The sequence below is a fragment of the Alligator mississippiensis genome, chromosome 5, assembly GCF_030867095.1.
Source record: "Alligator mississippiensis isolate rAllMis1 chromosome 5, rAllMis1, whole genome shotgun sequence".
NCBI lineage: Eukaryota > Metazoa > Chordata > Crocodylia > Alligatoridae > Alligator > Alligator mississippiensis.
The window spans coordinates 29629956-29647745 of NC_081828.1; the positions used below are offsets into that span (position 1 = coordinate 29629956).

The following is a 17790-nucleotide window of genomic DNA, read 5'->3' on the forward strand; positions in this document are numbered from 1 at the left end:
TGCATTTTTTAAATGAAATAATCCTTCGTTGTAATATAGTATGACCAGCAGATGGCACCAAACATTTCTCCAAGTGGGGGTGGGAACCAAAACAGTCCTGTGCAAGTGTGCTCCAGTGTCTGGACAGTTAAGAGGAACATGTTAATCCCAGGATACAGGGGTAGCATATTGCTAAATCCTTCTGATCTGTATGATTTATGCACACTTACACATAGTTTTTGTAGGGCAGCAAGGGCTATGCCATGGTGTTTCCTCATTTTAAGAGATGAGGATTTGGTGAGCACACAGGAAAATCCCCTGGCTAATGTGATCACTGTATTAATTATAATTAAAAAAACCTAGGAAATGGAGGTTGGAAATGGGGGGTAGTAGGAGGAAAGGTTGGAAGGGGAGCAAGTAGGCTGAATAAAGCAGTACAGGTCAGGACAAGGAGACTGAATGTAACTTTAAGCTTGTTTTGCTATCCCAAAGAAAATCATTACCTTGACGGCTTCTTGGCATGCTTCTGTCCCTTGCAAATCACTACTGACAAGTGATAGTCACTTCTGACTAGAAGTCAAATGCTAGCCATCTTGGCATTTGACAACTGGCCTTTCTTCTTGGTGGCCCTGGAGACCAGTCATCTTTCTTGGCATACTACATCACAGGCAAGCTTCTTGTGCACCAACAACATATGCATGACTGACAATCAGTCGTGAGGGCTCCAAAGTGGGAGTGTAGCTCTTTTAAAAAGAGATGTGCAGTAAGTCCCTAGGCAGTCGATCAGAAGCATTATCTTCTTATTATGTGTATAAAATATATATGCTTAAGTACTCCATGTGCTGCGCAATGGTTAATTGCTGAAAATGTGTCAGACCCCTAACTCTGGGATACAAATTCATCCAAGCTAAATGTCGATGTTCACTAGGCATCTGAAGGCATGATCAGTTCTTTGTTCTAGTGGGGCAAGAAAGACATGCCAATAGAAAAGCAGATGTGCTTCTTGGCACAGGAAAATCTATTTTAATTGCCAGCAGCAGCTGCTGTGCTTCACTATGGGAAATCCCAAGTCTTTGCACCAAAGGATTAAAGAGCAAAAGCCCTGCTTTGATTTATAATCTCTCTATTTTAACTGACTATGGCCTCATATAGAACTTAAATATGCAGGCATGTTTAAATTATTTTTTTTCTTGGAATATTTCCTTAAGATTGTAAGATCTGCAATAAAATTGAGAAGCCCATTAAGAGGCCTTTGCTGTTACCCCTGGTGACACAAACCTCCTGTCTTCTCCACACACTATTGAAAACCACTTCGAGGATATTGTCTTAACTATTACAGTTCATTAGAAGTTCCATTTCAGGAACAAAGGTGGCCCACTGACATCCCTCCATACTCTTAATACGACCACTATGCAACCAGGAATCCTGACCACTATGTAAGTGACTGTACGTGTGGAAACAGAAGGCTAATTACGTGAAGACTGGGATAGGGGCCAATCTATGCACGTATGCAAAAGCAGTGGGGCTTAGGAGTGAAAAGCTGTAAAACCAGATACTCTGTGACTGATGTAGGTAATCTAATAAAAGCATTAGTGAGACGCCAATGCAGAAAGCTCTGCTTAGTTAGCAGTGCGTATGGCTGATTAATGGCAGAATGTGTGAATGTGTACGTTTCCCTGCTACAGCAACAGCAGGGAAACAATGTGGTTTGTCACTTTATTACGACTTTGCTGTGTAGAGGGGGGAAAAAGTCATGATTCCCCATTTGTAGTAACAGGCTGGCAGAGTAGCTAAAACAGGATTTTTAGTGAGAGACTTAACTGCTGGATCAGATTGGCACTGAGTAAACACAAAGGTTATTGAGCATTTTACAGTGGTATTCCTCAAACTGCTTGTCTAGGGATGGGTCAGTATTTCCCATGTTTTAGCTTGGCACACCCTATTCTGGGGGAAGCAAGAAAAGAAATGATTGAACAAAGTGATTTATGTGGGGAAAGGGGTGGGCTCTACTTTTTTAGAGCCTACTTGACAACTAGGGGTGCACTGAGATATCAGTTTGCTATTGGATGAGCACCAATAAAAGGTTAAATGAAAATATCAGCTCTTGGCTTTTTTTGGTCATTGTAGCCAATAATTACGGCCATGTACCTGAAGCATCCTGGCAGACTACAGCTCCCATCAGGGAGGTGAAGGGGGTGCCGGACAGTGGTCGCAGGACAGCGCTCCACAAAAAGGGACTGTTAGCAGCTCCTGCTGCTGCTGCCACTACTATGGCAACATGGCATGTACAGCAGGGGCCCAAGCACTGGGGCTCCTGTGGAAATGTTGGCATGCACGCAGGCAGAGTTGGGTGCTGCGCGAGGGACATTCCCCTCTGCTGGGCACCGAGCACCTTTGCAAAAGTGGCTTTTCCCCAGTGGCTGTGGGAGCGTGGCTGCGTGGGGCCTGCTGGTGCTATGGCAGTGGCATGCTCTGGGGCTCCAAACGCACCCAGCACCACCGTCCACGCAACCCACCTGGGTCTGTCCCACCCACCTGGGATGGTGGCACGGGCTGTGCAGGGAGCGGGTAGGAGCCGTGGGCGAGGGGACAACGTGTGTGGGAATAAGGCAGTCACTGCCATCCTTGAGGGCCAGAGCAGGCAGGAGGCATGTGTGTGTGTGTGTGTTATAAATGCAAAACAAACAAACAAAACAGATTTATGTCAGGAGTTTAAAATGCCTTGAACTATTTCTAAATATTGATTATTGGGTTGGCATTGGCTGATATGGTAGGTTAATCATTGGCTATTAGTATTGGCCAAGAAAATCTTTATTGATGCACCCCTATTGACAACCTATGAGAGTTGGCTGCAGGTCCCTTGGGAACCTGAGGAAAACTTGCAGTCAGCAGGGACTGGGAATGGCTTGTCGGAGTCCCTGCCTCATGAGGAAATGAACATGCTGCTAGAGACATGAGGGGTGGGTGTTTTATTATGGTAAGTGCTACAGCTAAGTACAGACAGCCAAAAAGTCCAAAACTGAATAGTCTTTGCAGGTTAGTCTAAGCTGCAAAGATTGAATCAATAAGCAAACAAACAGACATTCACTTTTGATTCAGGAAACGCAGCCACATGCCTGCAGTGGCTCAAGCCAAGAGCTGAGGGGCTCTAAAGCACGGCTCTCTGGTACATAGCCAGCATGGGCTGTGTATTTGCTTCCTCTTCCTGCTGCCCCAGAGGGTTTCTGGGATGTGCAGTTCAGATTCATAGCAGCAGGACTGCAGGGTTGCTCATCAATTCCTCTTCCTGCTTCCAGGTACCTCTGGGATTTGTAGTCCACAGTCGCAGCCAGTGCTAAGCAAGCAGGGCAGGGCAGCTCTGTACTGGGGAAGGTGAGTTTAAACCCCACTCCCTGGCCCTGGACCCCAGCCAGGGTTTGCCTGGGGGACCAGTGAGCCAGCCCTTGCTGCTCCAGCTAGGGATCAGAGGCAGGGAGGCCAACCCAGCTCTTTGGAGCAGACAGCACAGCCCAGTCCAGGGCTGCAAAGAATGCTGGGATGTTGGGGAACTCTGATTTAACTTGAACTAGGAAGGGGTCTGGGACAGAAGTTTCATAAACTGTCTGATACTACATTCAACTAGGTTTATCTTAAACCAGTTTCACCCATTTTGAAACTGGTTTATGTGCACTGAACTTTTGTTCTGTTACAGGTTTAATTCAGTTTCTGGTCACTTAAACTGATTTAAGTGTAACTTCTGTACTTAGCCTACAAGTGCTGACATAACTATGTGGAAAGACTTATTTTTTTGTAGGCCCTATTTTGGGCTGAATGCCTATTCAGTGGGCATTAGATTAGGCCCTTCTTCAACAGGAAGAAATATGTTAGGAGAATATGAAGGTTGCACAATTAAGCATTAAGAATCAGAGAACAGAAAAGTTGGCTCATGCACCTAATTTAGCTGCTTATTTAAAAATGTTATGATTTGGTCTTTAATTACATCATCATGTATTGACTTTTCTTCCAAGTTTAGCTGTGGGCCACTTGAAAGGGGCTAGTTTGCAGTTTCAGCATGTGAGTTCTAAAGGTGAGGAAATTGATTAAATTAAAACCTCACGTTCAAAAAGGGACTCTTGCTGATAAAGAGCTTCTCCCACAGTTTCTGCAGGACTAGGCAGCCTGGAGATTATTTGTGTAGTGTGGTCACAAAGGATAAGATGAGATGTGCATTTAGAAATACTCCCAAGAGGACGTGGGACTCCACTTCTTCCAAGACAGGAACTTAAAGTCAAGGCCTGTGGGAGGAGCAAAGGTTCTCCTTTGCTGGCTTTGCATTGTTTTTTACCATAGCAATTTTCACTCATTCCTGCTGATCAGGTGGATGCTGTTCTCTTCCCCCCCCCCCCCCCCCCCCCCCCCCCCCGTTTCTCCATTTTTGGGTAAACAGCCTTGATGAATGCCCAAGAGCCTTGTTACTGCCTTTGGCACCAGGCTGTGTGGCTTCAGTGGTTCCCTCCTGCCTGTTCTTTTGCTCTCATTTAGCTCTGGGGGATTCCAGAATGAAGACCAGACAAAAATAAATGTTGCCTCTGCAAGTATTAACCCCTCCTCCCTAAGCTATGGGCTTGTACCACGTGCATGACAAGCCCATGCACAAGATCCCTTGCCCTGTTTGTAGGAGAATGGAAGGCGTGAAAGGGGTAGGATGCTACAGAGGTAAGGGCCCTCTTTGCCCTTTCTGACTGGGGAATTACTTGTTCCATCTGCTCTATGGGTGGACACTGATCACCTGGTCCAGAACTTGTTCTCTAGACCATGCTTGGGTATGAAGTGCCTTTGCTGGTAAACATTTTTGTGCTCGATGAACTTAATTCCAGATGGGTACAAGTATGTGTGCAACAGCACCGATACATACCACTGTATTACAAAAGGACTGTGACAAAATTGCTTCTGAAAAGCTGCCATCATGGTAGCCCACAGCAGCAGTTCTGGATATGTTGCGCATTGCACTGCAAATCTGTTACCCACTTATTCCAATATCCTTCCCTTGCTGACGAGTTCCTTCATATAGAAACCAGCAAATATTTTCTTAGATGAATATATGGCTTTGCAATATGATTGATTTGCTCTATGCTTCCAGCTGTGATTTATAATGGGATTACACAAATGTAAATCTTCAGATGAATGTTTAGATGATGAACCCTCAGTGCTGTGCTTTGAGCTGCTGGCTCATGGATACAACTCCTTTCCTGCTGTTATGGGTTGATCAAAGCTATTAAAAGTCAGTTAAATTGAGATGAGGCAGAAGTAACCCCAGCCTTTGGGGGCCAGAAGGTGTGTTTTTGACAGTTTGATCATTACATTTTTATTATGCTATGAAAGGGAAACCTCTCTCCTTTTCTAGTTGCTGAACTCAAAGTATTTGTCTTTTTTTCCTTAAAGAAACAAACAAAAAAAACCAACAAAAAAACCCTACATAATGGGACTCAGAACTTGATTGGGTCCCACTATATATTTTGGGTCCCCTTATGCAGTGGGAAGTTAAACACAACCTTGCCAAGACTTAAAAAATGTGAAACAGCAGAGCTATGTTAATAGAATTTAAAAAATGTTCTTGAATATAAGGGGAAGGGATTTAGCTTTTAATTATTAGCCAATGGCCTTTATAAGCATTTAGTCTCTCCTCATTCAAATCTTCCCTAAATAATCTCACCTCTTGTCACACTGCCCACTCCTGCTCATGTTACTACTAAATATAGTGTGTGTGTGTGTGTATATGTGTGTGTGTGTATAGCTCATGTTACTTCTAAATATAGTGTGTGTGTATGTGTGTGTGTGTGTGTATAAGATCCTAATAAACAGTACATGTTACTAGAAACATACACCTCTCTTCTCCTTCTTCTAGGCTTTCTAATGTGTCCCACCTTCTCTTTGTTGGTTTTTTTTACTAAAAAGATCTTTATCTTTGTCTTATATAGTGCTGAATGCACAGCTGTCCTGCGTGTCTCTTCAGGTGACCTGACCTACATTTCCAGCACCGTTCTATCACTTTGCAAACAATGAAAAGGTACAGTTTCTTGCCTGGGGCAGGAAAGACAGTGAAAGAGAGAGAAGGGGTAGAGAAGAAGCAGGCAAAATACTGCCCACAGGTGATTTCATTTGGCCCATGGCCAGGTGCCTACCAGTTCACTGTATCCTTCCTGGTTGCCCCTGCTGTGTTCACATGGGGCCGAGCCCTGCTCACTCCAGTGGGGTTAGCACACGCTGCGCTCCCACCCTTGCCCATGGGATGGCCCTGCAGGTAGGGAAGTGGCAGCAGTGGGCAGTGGTGGTAGTGTGGAGGTGGCAGCAGCAGCAGGGGGGGAATGGCAGTGGTGGTGGTGGCAGGGGCAGTGGCAGCTGGGTGGAAGTGTGGGGCCTGTGACAGTGCCCCAGGGCCAGGGCCAGTGGGGACCCAGGGTAGGGTAGCAGGAGAGCAGAGCCCAGGCCAGCAGGGGCATGGGCTCTGCCTGGCTTCATCACACAGGGCTCCATGGGCCTTGCATGCAGTTCCTGGGATTCTTTGCCCAAGCTGCATGCCTCTAGGGGGATCCAGCATGATGGAGCCGGCAGCCCAGCCCCGCTCACGGCTGTGTGCAGGTCATGGGGAACAGTGAGCTCTATGCTATGGAATCACACTGGCGCCACCTCTTTCCTTGCCACTTTGGCTGAGCACCATGACTTGCACTGCCAGCTTCATCATGCAGGGCTCGGGGATGTGAGACCCGTGTAATGGAGCCAGCAGCATGGCCATGTGTAGTTGTGGGGCTTTCCAGGACCATATGCTGCTGGGGAGCTCTGCGTGCCACACATGCCATGAGTGCCCCAAGGGCCTGCATGCAATGAATGAAGGCATGATTGTAGTGGGATTCCCACATGAGCACCCCTCCACACACACACACACACACACACCATACATCCACACTCTCCCCCACATACACACACAAATCCTCAGAAACCCCATACCTACCCACACCCCCGACAAACATCCACACAGCCTCCCCCACATCCCACATACCCATACATGCACATCCATAGCTCCCAACCCCATACCCCCCACCCCATACCCCCCTACAATATACATGAGAGATTTAATTTTGACCTATTATGCAATCATTTCTGGGTACACAATACAAACGCATAAAAGTCAGGGCAATAATATTTTTTTTAAATAAAATTAAAATGTTGTTATAGATGCTTCATTTTAGTATATAATTTGGTTTTTTTTCTGTTTCCAAGATGGCAAACCCCCTTTCCAAAAGGAAAACTTCTGGGAGAAGGGGAGGGACTTCCAGTCCCAAGGTGGTGACCAGGGTGCAGGGCTACCCTTGCAGCCCCCGATGGCTCACCAAAACTCGTTAAGTGGCCCAACTGAAATAATTGCCCACCCCTCGCGTAGAGGGATGTCTGCAGTAAGTTTTTGGCACTTGTAGGCATAACTGAGGGGGGTGCATGGGCAAGCAACTTGACTGTCCCTAGATTTCTGGTAGACTTGCAGAGTCTGTGGTCAAGCCTGCATCACTCTGTCTTGATTTCTGTTATTAGACAGTCACAGCTTTAACACTGAAAGTACTTTGCATGGTTCTGTGCTGCCAAATTTGTTCAGTGTGGGGTTCATTAGAGGTGTTTCTTGGGGCAGAGTACCTGTATTCCCAGCCACTGGTTTTCTGATATAGTTAGTCCATAAAGTTCAAATCTACCCTGCCTTCTGTCTGTTGCCCTTGCCGTATACATACCCAACATAAGTATTAAGGCAGCCCCAGGAAAATGACCCAAGAGTTTCTGCTTCTTTTCAAACCTATGTAGCCTAGTGCACTGAAATACAAGTGTGGAGAAACTGCCACAGTGATGGATGATTGATCTTACAATGCCATAAATGCTGCTTTGTATCAGGGTCTATTAGTGTGAGTGTGTCCGGTATGCTAAGCAATTGGTTTCCTGAGAGTGTGTATGCATAGATTAGAGAGAGAGAGAGCTGGGAACACCACCTCCTGCCCATGCAGCATTTCTTGAGGTCTGTAAAGTAGGTTTCCTCTACACCTAAGTAGAGGTATTTTTAAACTTCCACTCCAGACAAATACAGGTACTCAGTCACACAGCAGACAAAACATGCTTTCTGACTCAGGAGTCATACACTAATCTGGGGTCTCACTGAGGTTGGGGAAAATAAATTCAACTTTTTTGTGGGCGGGGTTAGAAGAGAAGCATTTCACTCCCTTCTTGGTTGTGATCCAGGAACCTCAGCAGGTTGCAGACAGATCTAAGCACCGCTAGGATTTGGCAGTTTCAATGCACCAAGAAGCAAATGGAACATTTTCTAGATCCCTGTTATCCCACAGCAGGTCATTTATGAAGAAGATTGGCCAATGGGCCTTGTTCAGTTCCAGGAACTGGTTTGAAAGGCATAATTTGATATGCTCAGATACTGTTTGAGACAGTATCTAATATTCTCTCTTGCATAATGGTTTTGAACACAAGTACAGTTTTTACTAAGTCCCCAGGATGCTTGGTTTTTTTAACTTGCTCATTTAATAGTTAGCCAAATCCTTTCAGAATATAATAATTTTAAAATGTTCCTCTTCTGGCATGGGGATTTTTGTTACACTTATCACTTTCCAATATTTAATGAATGACCTAGTTGCATTATGCCTAAACTACTGAACTGTAATTAATATAAAAGTGCATTTGTTAGGAAAGACAACCTACTGAACAGCAGTGGGTCAATACTGCAGGAATCAATAGGCTGCACTGTCTCTTATCATCTTAGTCACTGCTTGTCTCAGACATTTTGGCTTTGCTTAGAAGCAATTGCATGTTTTGCTTAGAATAACCAGGCTTGTTTTGGTTTGGGGATCAACAACCAGCAGATCAGCTGGAGGCAATGCAGCTTCCATGAGTTAAGTGCTGTATTTTTAGTGTGACAGAGAGGCTATTAACAATGTTCTGATTTTGGCCCTTGAATCCATCTACAAAAGCATGCCAAGATGATGTTAAAAATCTGTCTTCTTGCTGTAAGGAAGGAAAAATACCTACACTTATCAGGAAGGGAAGGTTACTTTCTTTAAACTACCTTGTTGAAATGGCAAATACTGCCACTGGAATTGAAGTTCCTTGTTGTTGACCCTTGGAATGATGCAAAATTATTACTGCATTTGCTTCCATTCTACTTGGCTTGCACTCAGGGCTATCCACTCCCTTTTTTTGCTAGTTTCATCCTGTTATGTACCAAGCTACAGGAACAAGTAACACTTTAATTGTCAAGGCCCTCTCGAAGCATGGACTAGAAACCTTGAGCCAGATCCACTCTCTCATGGGGGCTGTTTTGTACTATTCCAGTGACACAAGACAGCCTTCTGAGCTGCTGGCTGAAGGGCTATTTGAGGATCCCTTCATGGATTTCAGGTTGCAGAGGCAGCAGATTACCCAGCTCTTCAGATTCAAGCATAAATGAACCAGTTTGGCTGGAAGCAGAATGTCCCAAGTATCAAGAATGTACAGAGTGGCAGCAAAGCTACCTCTTTTTTTATTCCTTTTGGTCTGGGACAGAAGCTTCATAAACCGATTTGTTCTAAATCAGTTAAGTCTGATACTGCATTAAACCAGGTTTATCTTCAACCAGTTTCAGCTATTTTGAAACTGGTTTATGTGCACTGAATTTCTGTTCTGTTACAAGTTTAAACCATATTCTGATCACTTAAACTGGTTTATGTGCAACTTCTGTCCCTAGCCTTCCTCACTGCCAGACATCTGCTAAGCTTTCCTTTGCTGCAGACTCATTCTTTGTCTCCCAACCAACAATAACGTTCAGATTTAAGAAAAGGTGAAGTGTTACCTGTAGCAGTACAGCGACTGTTTGCCTGCCACTAGCAGACCGGAGGCACTTGTTCTTTCTCCGAGGCCAGTCTGTCACTATAAAACATGTCTTAACCTTCAAGCAGGTCAATGAGAGACCATGGTAGCTCTCAGGCCTGCAACTGTCTAGGTCAGTGGCAAGACTCAAATAATGACCCTTTGTACTTAGTGCTAAAGAGCCAAGCTTTCAAATGGAGAGCTGTCAGACTCATGATCATCAGGAGGTATAACATCCACTGGCAGGCAAGCAAAATGTGTGATAAACTACTGACATGTATTTTGGCAGCACCCAACAAAATGCTGTCATCTACTCACCTTCCCACTTACTCTTCCTCTGATTTGGTTTCATTACTTCTAAGATGCCCACCTTCAGCTTTATTTGACCTGCTATCTTCATTCATTAATATTACCTGGTTTTGAAGTATATCTCCTTCTGATCTCTATTGTTTTCCTAACCCCTAATGTCCTAATGCCAGGATGACTTCCTTCAGTTCATTCATTTCCATCCCCATCCTTTCTTCCCTGCTTCATTCAGCTAGGAACATGGTAGGTCTGAAAATACTTTTACCACATTTGCTCCACAAACCCTCTCTTTGAAGAGAAAAAAATTAAAAGTATGACATGATCATGAGTCCACAGTGACTCCAATTCATTTTCTGATTTTACTCGTATACATTCTTCCCCTCAAAATAGCTTTCCCACCTTAAAAACAATGACCATCCCTGACCTTGCTTTCCCAACTACTGTTGTATCCCCTTCTTATTTCTAACATGCTCTCTGGTGTTCCCAGTCCTCCAATTACATCTTAAATCCCTTCCAGTCCAGCTGTCAGATCGTGCAGTCAACTGAAACTGCTCACACCTCTTCCTAGGTTAGAACCACCTCACCTTTTTTTACTTGGTAGCCACCTTCCATACAGTCAAACATATCCATTTGAAATCCTGTAGTCTCCTTTTGGCTTCCATGTCCTAACTTAATCCTCTTTTGGAGGATCCTCCACTTTCTGAAGGTGGTTCACAAGGTTCTGATCATAGTTATTTTCTCCCCATGTACCTTATCTCTGTATAATCTCATCCACAAATTCAACTGCTGATTACTCAGTTCTTTATGATGACTTCTTTATGTTGGCCTGTCTGTCTGTATCTGGTTGTCTTGGACTTTGCATGGAAGCCTGTCAGCTTGAAGCACAATACAACCAAAACAGTTCTGGATTCCAAGTGTGGTAACCTTCTGCAGACTTATTAAAAAATGTTGGGGGGACATGAGGAGGGTGGTGAGGGATTTCTTCTTTGCCCTCTAGGCTGAGGTTCATGGTTCTAATCAACAGGGTAGCACACAGTATGTGTATTTGAACTCTGTCTCCTCTTTCCTGGAAACTGGCCAACAATGTGCTGACTGTGCAGGTTGCCTCCAGATGCAAATTAATCTGAAAACCTTAAAGCATATGAAGTGGAAGGACATGTCTGCTAATTAATTTGTAGCTTCAAAAATTCATTTTTCATGTATTATCCTTGCTATTGTTCACTTACTTTTTTTAACAGTTAAACTCACCATGGGTTTCCATGGTTTTAATTAAAAAAGGGAAAATACATTTCTAAATAGAGAGAAACTGGTTACAAACTCATGCAATAACCAAACATTTGCAGTAATTTTGTGAAAGTGATTTATTTCCAGCTCAAAATAGTTTTTCTCCTTTACCTCATGCCTATTGTAGCGAAGTAAAACACTCAGTGCAAAGCACACTGATATCAGACTTGCACATACCTTTTCAGGTTTTTTATGAAGTCTTCACTAAAGTGTACCTACACAATGTTTTACATCACTCCAGAGCATGGGTTCCTTCATCATTACTCCCAAACCCTTTGAAACCAGGCATTATAAAGACACTTTTTTTTTTTAAAGAACAACTCCCCCAAAAGGCTTGGAAATACAAAATGCAAGAGGGCACAAGCAGACAAGTCTCTTTGGGAGAGAGAGAACATCTCATTTGGTTAAGACTTCCTGTACAAAGAGTAGCATACAAAAAAAAGCATGGTAATCCTCTCAATTATCTGAAGATGCTGTCTAGGTTTAAAGGTTTGTTTGTAAAAAACTGGTCCAATTATAACTCAACTCTGGTATTTGTATAATTAACAAAGTTTGTAACAAAGCATTTAATTAGTGATATGCATGCTAAAAGCTGAAATGTACTAGGACAGGCTATTTATTCAGTTTGCTAACATGTCAAATACGTGCTGTGCTGAAGCTTCCACTCCTAATTAAAAGATATTTAGTACCACATGAATATGAGATCTTTTAGAATTAATGCAAAGGCTGGAATGATTTTCTAGGCACAGCACACTTTATCTGAGAAGATTACCATGATGAAAAATTAAAATGAGAGAGGTATGCTGAAAGCAGTAAGATTTATATACGTTCTAGTTTTTCACTCAGGAATTCTTCTACACTATCTGTGTTCCACTTGAGGATGCTCAGTTCTTCAGCAATGTTCCCAGTGTCATCCAGCAGCTTTAGTACAGGGTCAGAACCACGCACATACTGCAAGGAGAAAAAGGGAATTACTTTTTCAATTGGCAATCACATTCTTCCCCCATTCTCCACGTCAGATACTTTCCCACAATTCAGTGCATTTAAAACCACTGTGGTTTATATCAGCTAGAAGACAGAAGATGCACCTTATAAACTCACTCGGGTATCAAACTCACTTTGTGCCCTACGCTAGATCCAGCCTGAGGTACAAGGAAGCAGCAGGAGCAGCTCCAGCTCTATCTTGTACTATGTGGTGGTGATGGCAGAAGTCCTGGCTCCAATCCAGGACTTGGGGCACACAGCAGTACCCCTGGCTTGACCTGGAACCTCTGCTGCAGCATGCTCTGTACTGTGGTGGCAGCTCCAGCATGTGATGGGGGCTGGCAGTCATGATAACAGGTAAAGCAGTCAGATGGAGACTGGAGCTGTGTTAACTCTGGCTCACTCTCTTGCCATGTCCACCAGGGCTGGACAGCCTGGCATCCTGTGGCAGGACACTCCTGGACTAATTAAATCAGTCATTCATGGCACCCGATAGGTGCATCTTTATCCTGCCTTCTGCTTGACTTCAGACTATCATTGCTAACTACCTCTTTCTGGTTTATATCAGTTCTGGGTTTTTTGTTTGCTTGTTTTTATACTAAGGTGTAAACACCGCCCCTCCACTAATATTACATTTTAAAATTCTGATACTTAAAGAGTATTTTACCTAAAGAACCTTGTCTGCCTATGTCCTTAGACCAACATGGCTACAGCCTATACCCCTGATACTTAATGAGAGCATTAAAGTTGACATTTGTTAGATTCAGGTCATTAAAGCTGCACTGGCGAAAACAAGTCAGCTTACTGGTATTTATGCTTAGAATTAAACAACCCAGACCCTTCTTTACTTGCTGCTTTACTCACTGCTGCACATGATTAGTTAAGGCTGGAAGCAATTCAGTTAAACAAAGAAGCTAACAGCAAACACTTTATTATGCATATGGAGTTTGCTCCATCAATTAAGCTAAAGCAGCTAAGCATCCTCATTACCTTAACAATAAATTTCAGAGTAGAAAGTTATCTAAGCCATAGTTTCTCAACCTGTGGTACAGGTACCCCTGGGGGTATGCGAGACATAGGCAGGGGGTATGTGGGTACCCCAACACACACTCTCTCTCACCCTCTTTTTCTCTCTCTCTTGCCCCTACTCTCAAAACGATGGTAAAAAATTTGGTGTGCCACACACTGCATGGCACTTTAAATTCTCCAGTAATAATCTGGTGTGCCACGCTTTGCGCAGCGCTGGGTTCAGCCCTCCTAGCTTTGGCCAACATCACCTCTAGCCCAGGTACATACTTGAGTTGTGCACCCCTGGTGTAAAAGGTAGCAATCCTACCCACAGCAGATCAGACATTTGTCATATCACGGCCTTATATACACAGCGCTTCTTCCAACATATGGCACACATTAGTCTGTAAATATAAAATCCCCATGAAAATTGAATGTTGGGGTACTTGTTAACATTTTCAGAAGTTAGGGGGTACTTGCTACTTAGAAGACTGAGAAACACTGAACTAAGCAACACTGAGTAAGCACCACTTACTTCAGGTGCTCAGCCTGCATTTCAGCCTTGGGTTTTTACCTAGTCCTCATTTTCACAAGTGCAATGGCTACAAGTGAAATAGAATAGGTGGCAGGCACATCCATTCGACAAGACAGCAGGGAATGGGAGAGGACAGGAAGCTGGTATTCCACTTCAGTTGTTAAAATAATTATAGTTTAAATTACTGCATCCTGGTATCTTACCAGGCCATTAATCGACTTTCTCCTTTCCCCTACAGCCAACTGCTTTATTTCCCACTGCTTAATTATATATATAATTTAATATAGATAATTTTTAGTTACTCCTGGTCATCTCACCTTGAACACCAGGTCAAAGCTGTACTGTAAATTGCATCCATACAGGCTATGCTCTATCTGCTGCTAATGACTAATGACTTGCTAAGTTAAATACTCTTTTTTACTATATGCCCTATTGGGCCTTCTAAAGTGTGACACTGGAAAGGAAGGCTTTTAATTGTCATAGAGCTTTTCAAAATTGAAAGTTTCTAGAGTGATTCCATTAGGGATGTTATACTTTTTTTTCTCCTGTAAAGTTTTCCTAGGTTATTTGCTTTTGTTCCATATTAAGCTAACTAATCCCACAGGTTTTTTGGGTAAATTTTAGAAATCAACAGCTATTGGGAGCATCAAGTAGCAGCACATCAGAGCAATAAATGAAACTATATATATATTCCATCTGTCTTTTTGGAGGTGGGTCAGAGCTCCTGCTACTGAGTTAAATCAGCACTCTTTCAGATGCACTCACATCCTTTACCAAGGGGTTAGGCATAAACACGTATTGAATAGTTTGTGGAAGGAATGGTTTTATGTACACTGAATTCCTCTTAATAGCTAGAATTTAAAATGAAGGGAGAAAAATCATTACTCACCTTGATTTGCAGTCCCCTGAACAGTTTGGGCTTGTCACTCCTGACAAAAGCTAAAGTAAGGGGGAAAGAACAGAAAAATCAACTGAAATAACAGTTCTATGAAAAGCACAGTTCTCCTCCTCCTGCCTTACTGTACATGGCCTCCCATTTGAAAGGTGAATTTAATTTTTCCAGTCTTACTTCTTTAGAATGATGAATGTTTCAGGAGCCACCTATCTGTACAAGTGTTCAAATTCTTTCCCTTAAACAATCACATGGAGGAATACATTTTACTTGAGAAAAGACATGCGTCTGCCCATAGTACTTTGAATGTGCTTCATAAATCTGCCTGATTTTTTTTTGCAAATGCTTGGCTGGCCTTAGATCATTGTGCTTTCAATGTTTGCTTGTACAAATGACAGTATTCAAGAGATTTGTTGTATGGTTGATGGCCACCTAGTGTTAGTACAAGATGCTAATGTGAAGGAACATGACTCTGACACTTGGCTGAGCCAATGCATTCCTTTTTTGTGAGGGAAGTTAGTGGAGAAAGCAAGGATTCCTCCAGGTAACACACAGGATATATTTCAGAGGCAGCGTGAGGTAGCATGGATACAAAATATGTGTGAAGGAAGGGCAAGATTATTTAAAAAAATAAAGTTGTATATAACTCTCATGCTTCTAGTGATTAACACAAATTGGATACCTAACGTAAATTTTACAAAGAAGGATACTGAAAACACAGGGCTGATTTTTTTGGGCGGTGAAAGTGTTTAAGGTTAGGCTCCTAACCTTAACAGTGATGTTTGGCCTCGTGTAAATACTTTTAAAACTACAGACAGATATCTAACACAGACAACTCAGAAGTAAAGAGGAATACACTTAAAACTGAATTTTAAATCTTCTAAAGATCTTATTTAGAACCTACTGGGACAATGCCTTTAAAGGAGTTTTCCCTATAAGTCCACATAATAGGTATGCATGCCAGAACAATGTCAATTGAGGACAGTCAGGGTGCTCTGTTAGCGGGGCTCTGATGGAATATTAGGTAAAATTTTACCCCCTTTCTCAGGATAAGTAATGTTGAATTTTTCCTGAAATGCAGTTGCCGTACTGCTGCATGGAGATGTTTAGAGACCAGAATGTCAAATGTTTGGTTCCCATAGCAATCATAAGATGACATCTTTATAACCATCCTGTTTGTATTGCTATGGATTGGGTTACCTTTAATATCTCCTCAGTACTGTGTGTGCAGCGTGGCAGAATTACAGTTGCTTTGGGAACCATAATTCCCACACTTTCTTGACTAGACAGTTCATGGTACAAATCAAATTCAGGTGCTATGCCTGTAATGTGCACTACAGTGTGCAGAATTTCCACAATGTAACATGAGAGTCCAACAAGCTCCCAGAGGTAGCAGGTTCCTCAACATGATTAGGGGGAGGGGGTGTAAAAATTAAATTTACCTTAATTCATCTGGTAAAATAATACTGCAAACATCTAATAGCTCACAATTTTAAAAGCAGCTGCTGAGAGTAATCAGTACTGGCTGCTGCACCCAATTCAGCTTAAAAGATCAGAATTGATTTTCCAAAGTCTCTTCATTTCAGTATTCCTTTGTTCCTTGTGCCTTTAGTTATGTAAGCTTGGCTTTCATTAATCGATCAAATACAAAAATAAATGACAAGATATGTTTTTTTTTTGCCATGATTTCTATCTGTAAAACATTCCTGAGCAGGTTGGAATACTTCACTGAGTTTTTCTACAGCTCTTCTTCATTGAAATCTAAAACTTCAATAGCTCTCCAGGACCACTGAAGTTTTAGAAAAAAGAGGCCATATGCCATCAGCGTGCTGGAAAAAAACCCCTGCATAACTTGCTCAACAGAAGATCATAAATAGCTTAGCAAAATGGATATGGTTTTAGAAGCAGATTTTTACTAGGTAGTTTAACTGCATTAAAGAATGGCTACAAAATACCAAAAAGGTTTTTAAGGGTTAACTTGGCTTAGAGCTCTTTTGGCTTTAACAGGTATGAAAAGTTGTTAATTGATACTTGAAAGCAGGCTCAGTTGGAATTGAGCTGGCTCTGGCTGCTGCGGTGGAGAGAAGGAACAGACCTGCATATAATGTGAACAGATTAAGTGGAAGGAAAGAAAAACTGGATCTGCTACAGCTTTGTTACACCATTGTCTTAAAAGTAACCATTACATTTTCATAGCAATGTCAAGGGTCTAAATCAGTGAAGATTAAGATGTTTTATGGAACACACATTTTTTTGAGACTTTAGATAGCTGGTACCAACTGTTTACTCTTAACACAACATTTCATTATAATGCTGAATGTATGAGGCTTTTTGTGGTTTGGTAGAAATTAACTCTAAACAAATTGTTGTGCTGTGAGAAGAATGCTGTAAACGCTTCACAAATGCAACATGCAAGTGTCTAACCTTTTAAAATGACTTGCATGGAAATACTGAGTTACATAAACAAATGCTAGCTGGAGATTCATAAAAAAGAAGTTTGACAAAAAGAACATCCTTTTTATTTCCCCCATAGACCTGCATTGTAGGGGTCAAATGCAATTGAACCTTTCTGAGAACTGACAGTTAAGGGTGCCTACAGAGGTAATATACCATTATTTAAATATGCCTTAAGTTTCCCTTGGCCTTGAGAATATTTATTCCACGGTAGAAGGGAGTTTGGACCATCAATGTCCATCCATAATACACTGGGGGAGACAAGAATTGTTTCCATAAACATAGAACAGGCAGGCATCTTGACATAAAGAGGATGCATTGTTTGTGGACTAGGAGTCAGATCTGGGGAGTGGACAGACAAAACCCACTTTAAACTATACCTGTTTCCTATACCAAATTTTAATCAGTCTGTTCCTAAATTGGTATAAGTAGAGCTGTAACCTTAATCCTGTTTCATTCAGGTTTAAATTATCTCAATTAA

The 17790-nt window shown here is 42.5% G+C and overlaps 1 protein-coding gene and 1 long non-coding RNA gene across 2 annotated transcripts in view; one reads left to right on the plus strand and one right to left on the minus strand.

Annotated features, from left to right (window-relative positions):
* The first annotated feature begins 3287 nt into the window (after positions 1 to 3287).
* The window catches only part of LOC132250759 (uncharacterized), a 28882-nt gene continuing 14379 nt past the window's right edge, over positions 3288 to 17790 (plus strand). The window contains exons 1-2 of the long non-coding RNA XR_009462368.1: positions 3288 to 3351; positions 5937 to 6025. This is a non-coding gene — a long non-coding RNA (uncharacterized LOC132250759). The remainder of the gene's footprint in view (positions 3352 to 5936; positions 6026 to 17790) is intronic.
* The window catches only part of SELENOF (selenoprotein F), a 55559-nt gene continuing 49264 nt past the window's right edge, over positions 11496 to 17790 (minus strand). Inside the window, exons 4-5 of the mRNA XM_014599766.3 lie at positions 14853 to 14902; positions 11496 to 12387 (exon numbers count right to left, since the gene is read on the minus strand). Coding sequence (XP_014455252.1) covers positions 12256 to 12387; positions 14853 to 14902 — 182 coding nt within the window. The 3' untranslated portion in view covers positions 11496 to 12255. The remainder of the gene's footprint in view (positions 12388 to 14852; positions 14903 to 17790) is intronic.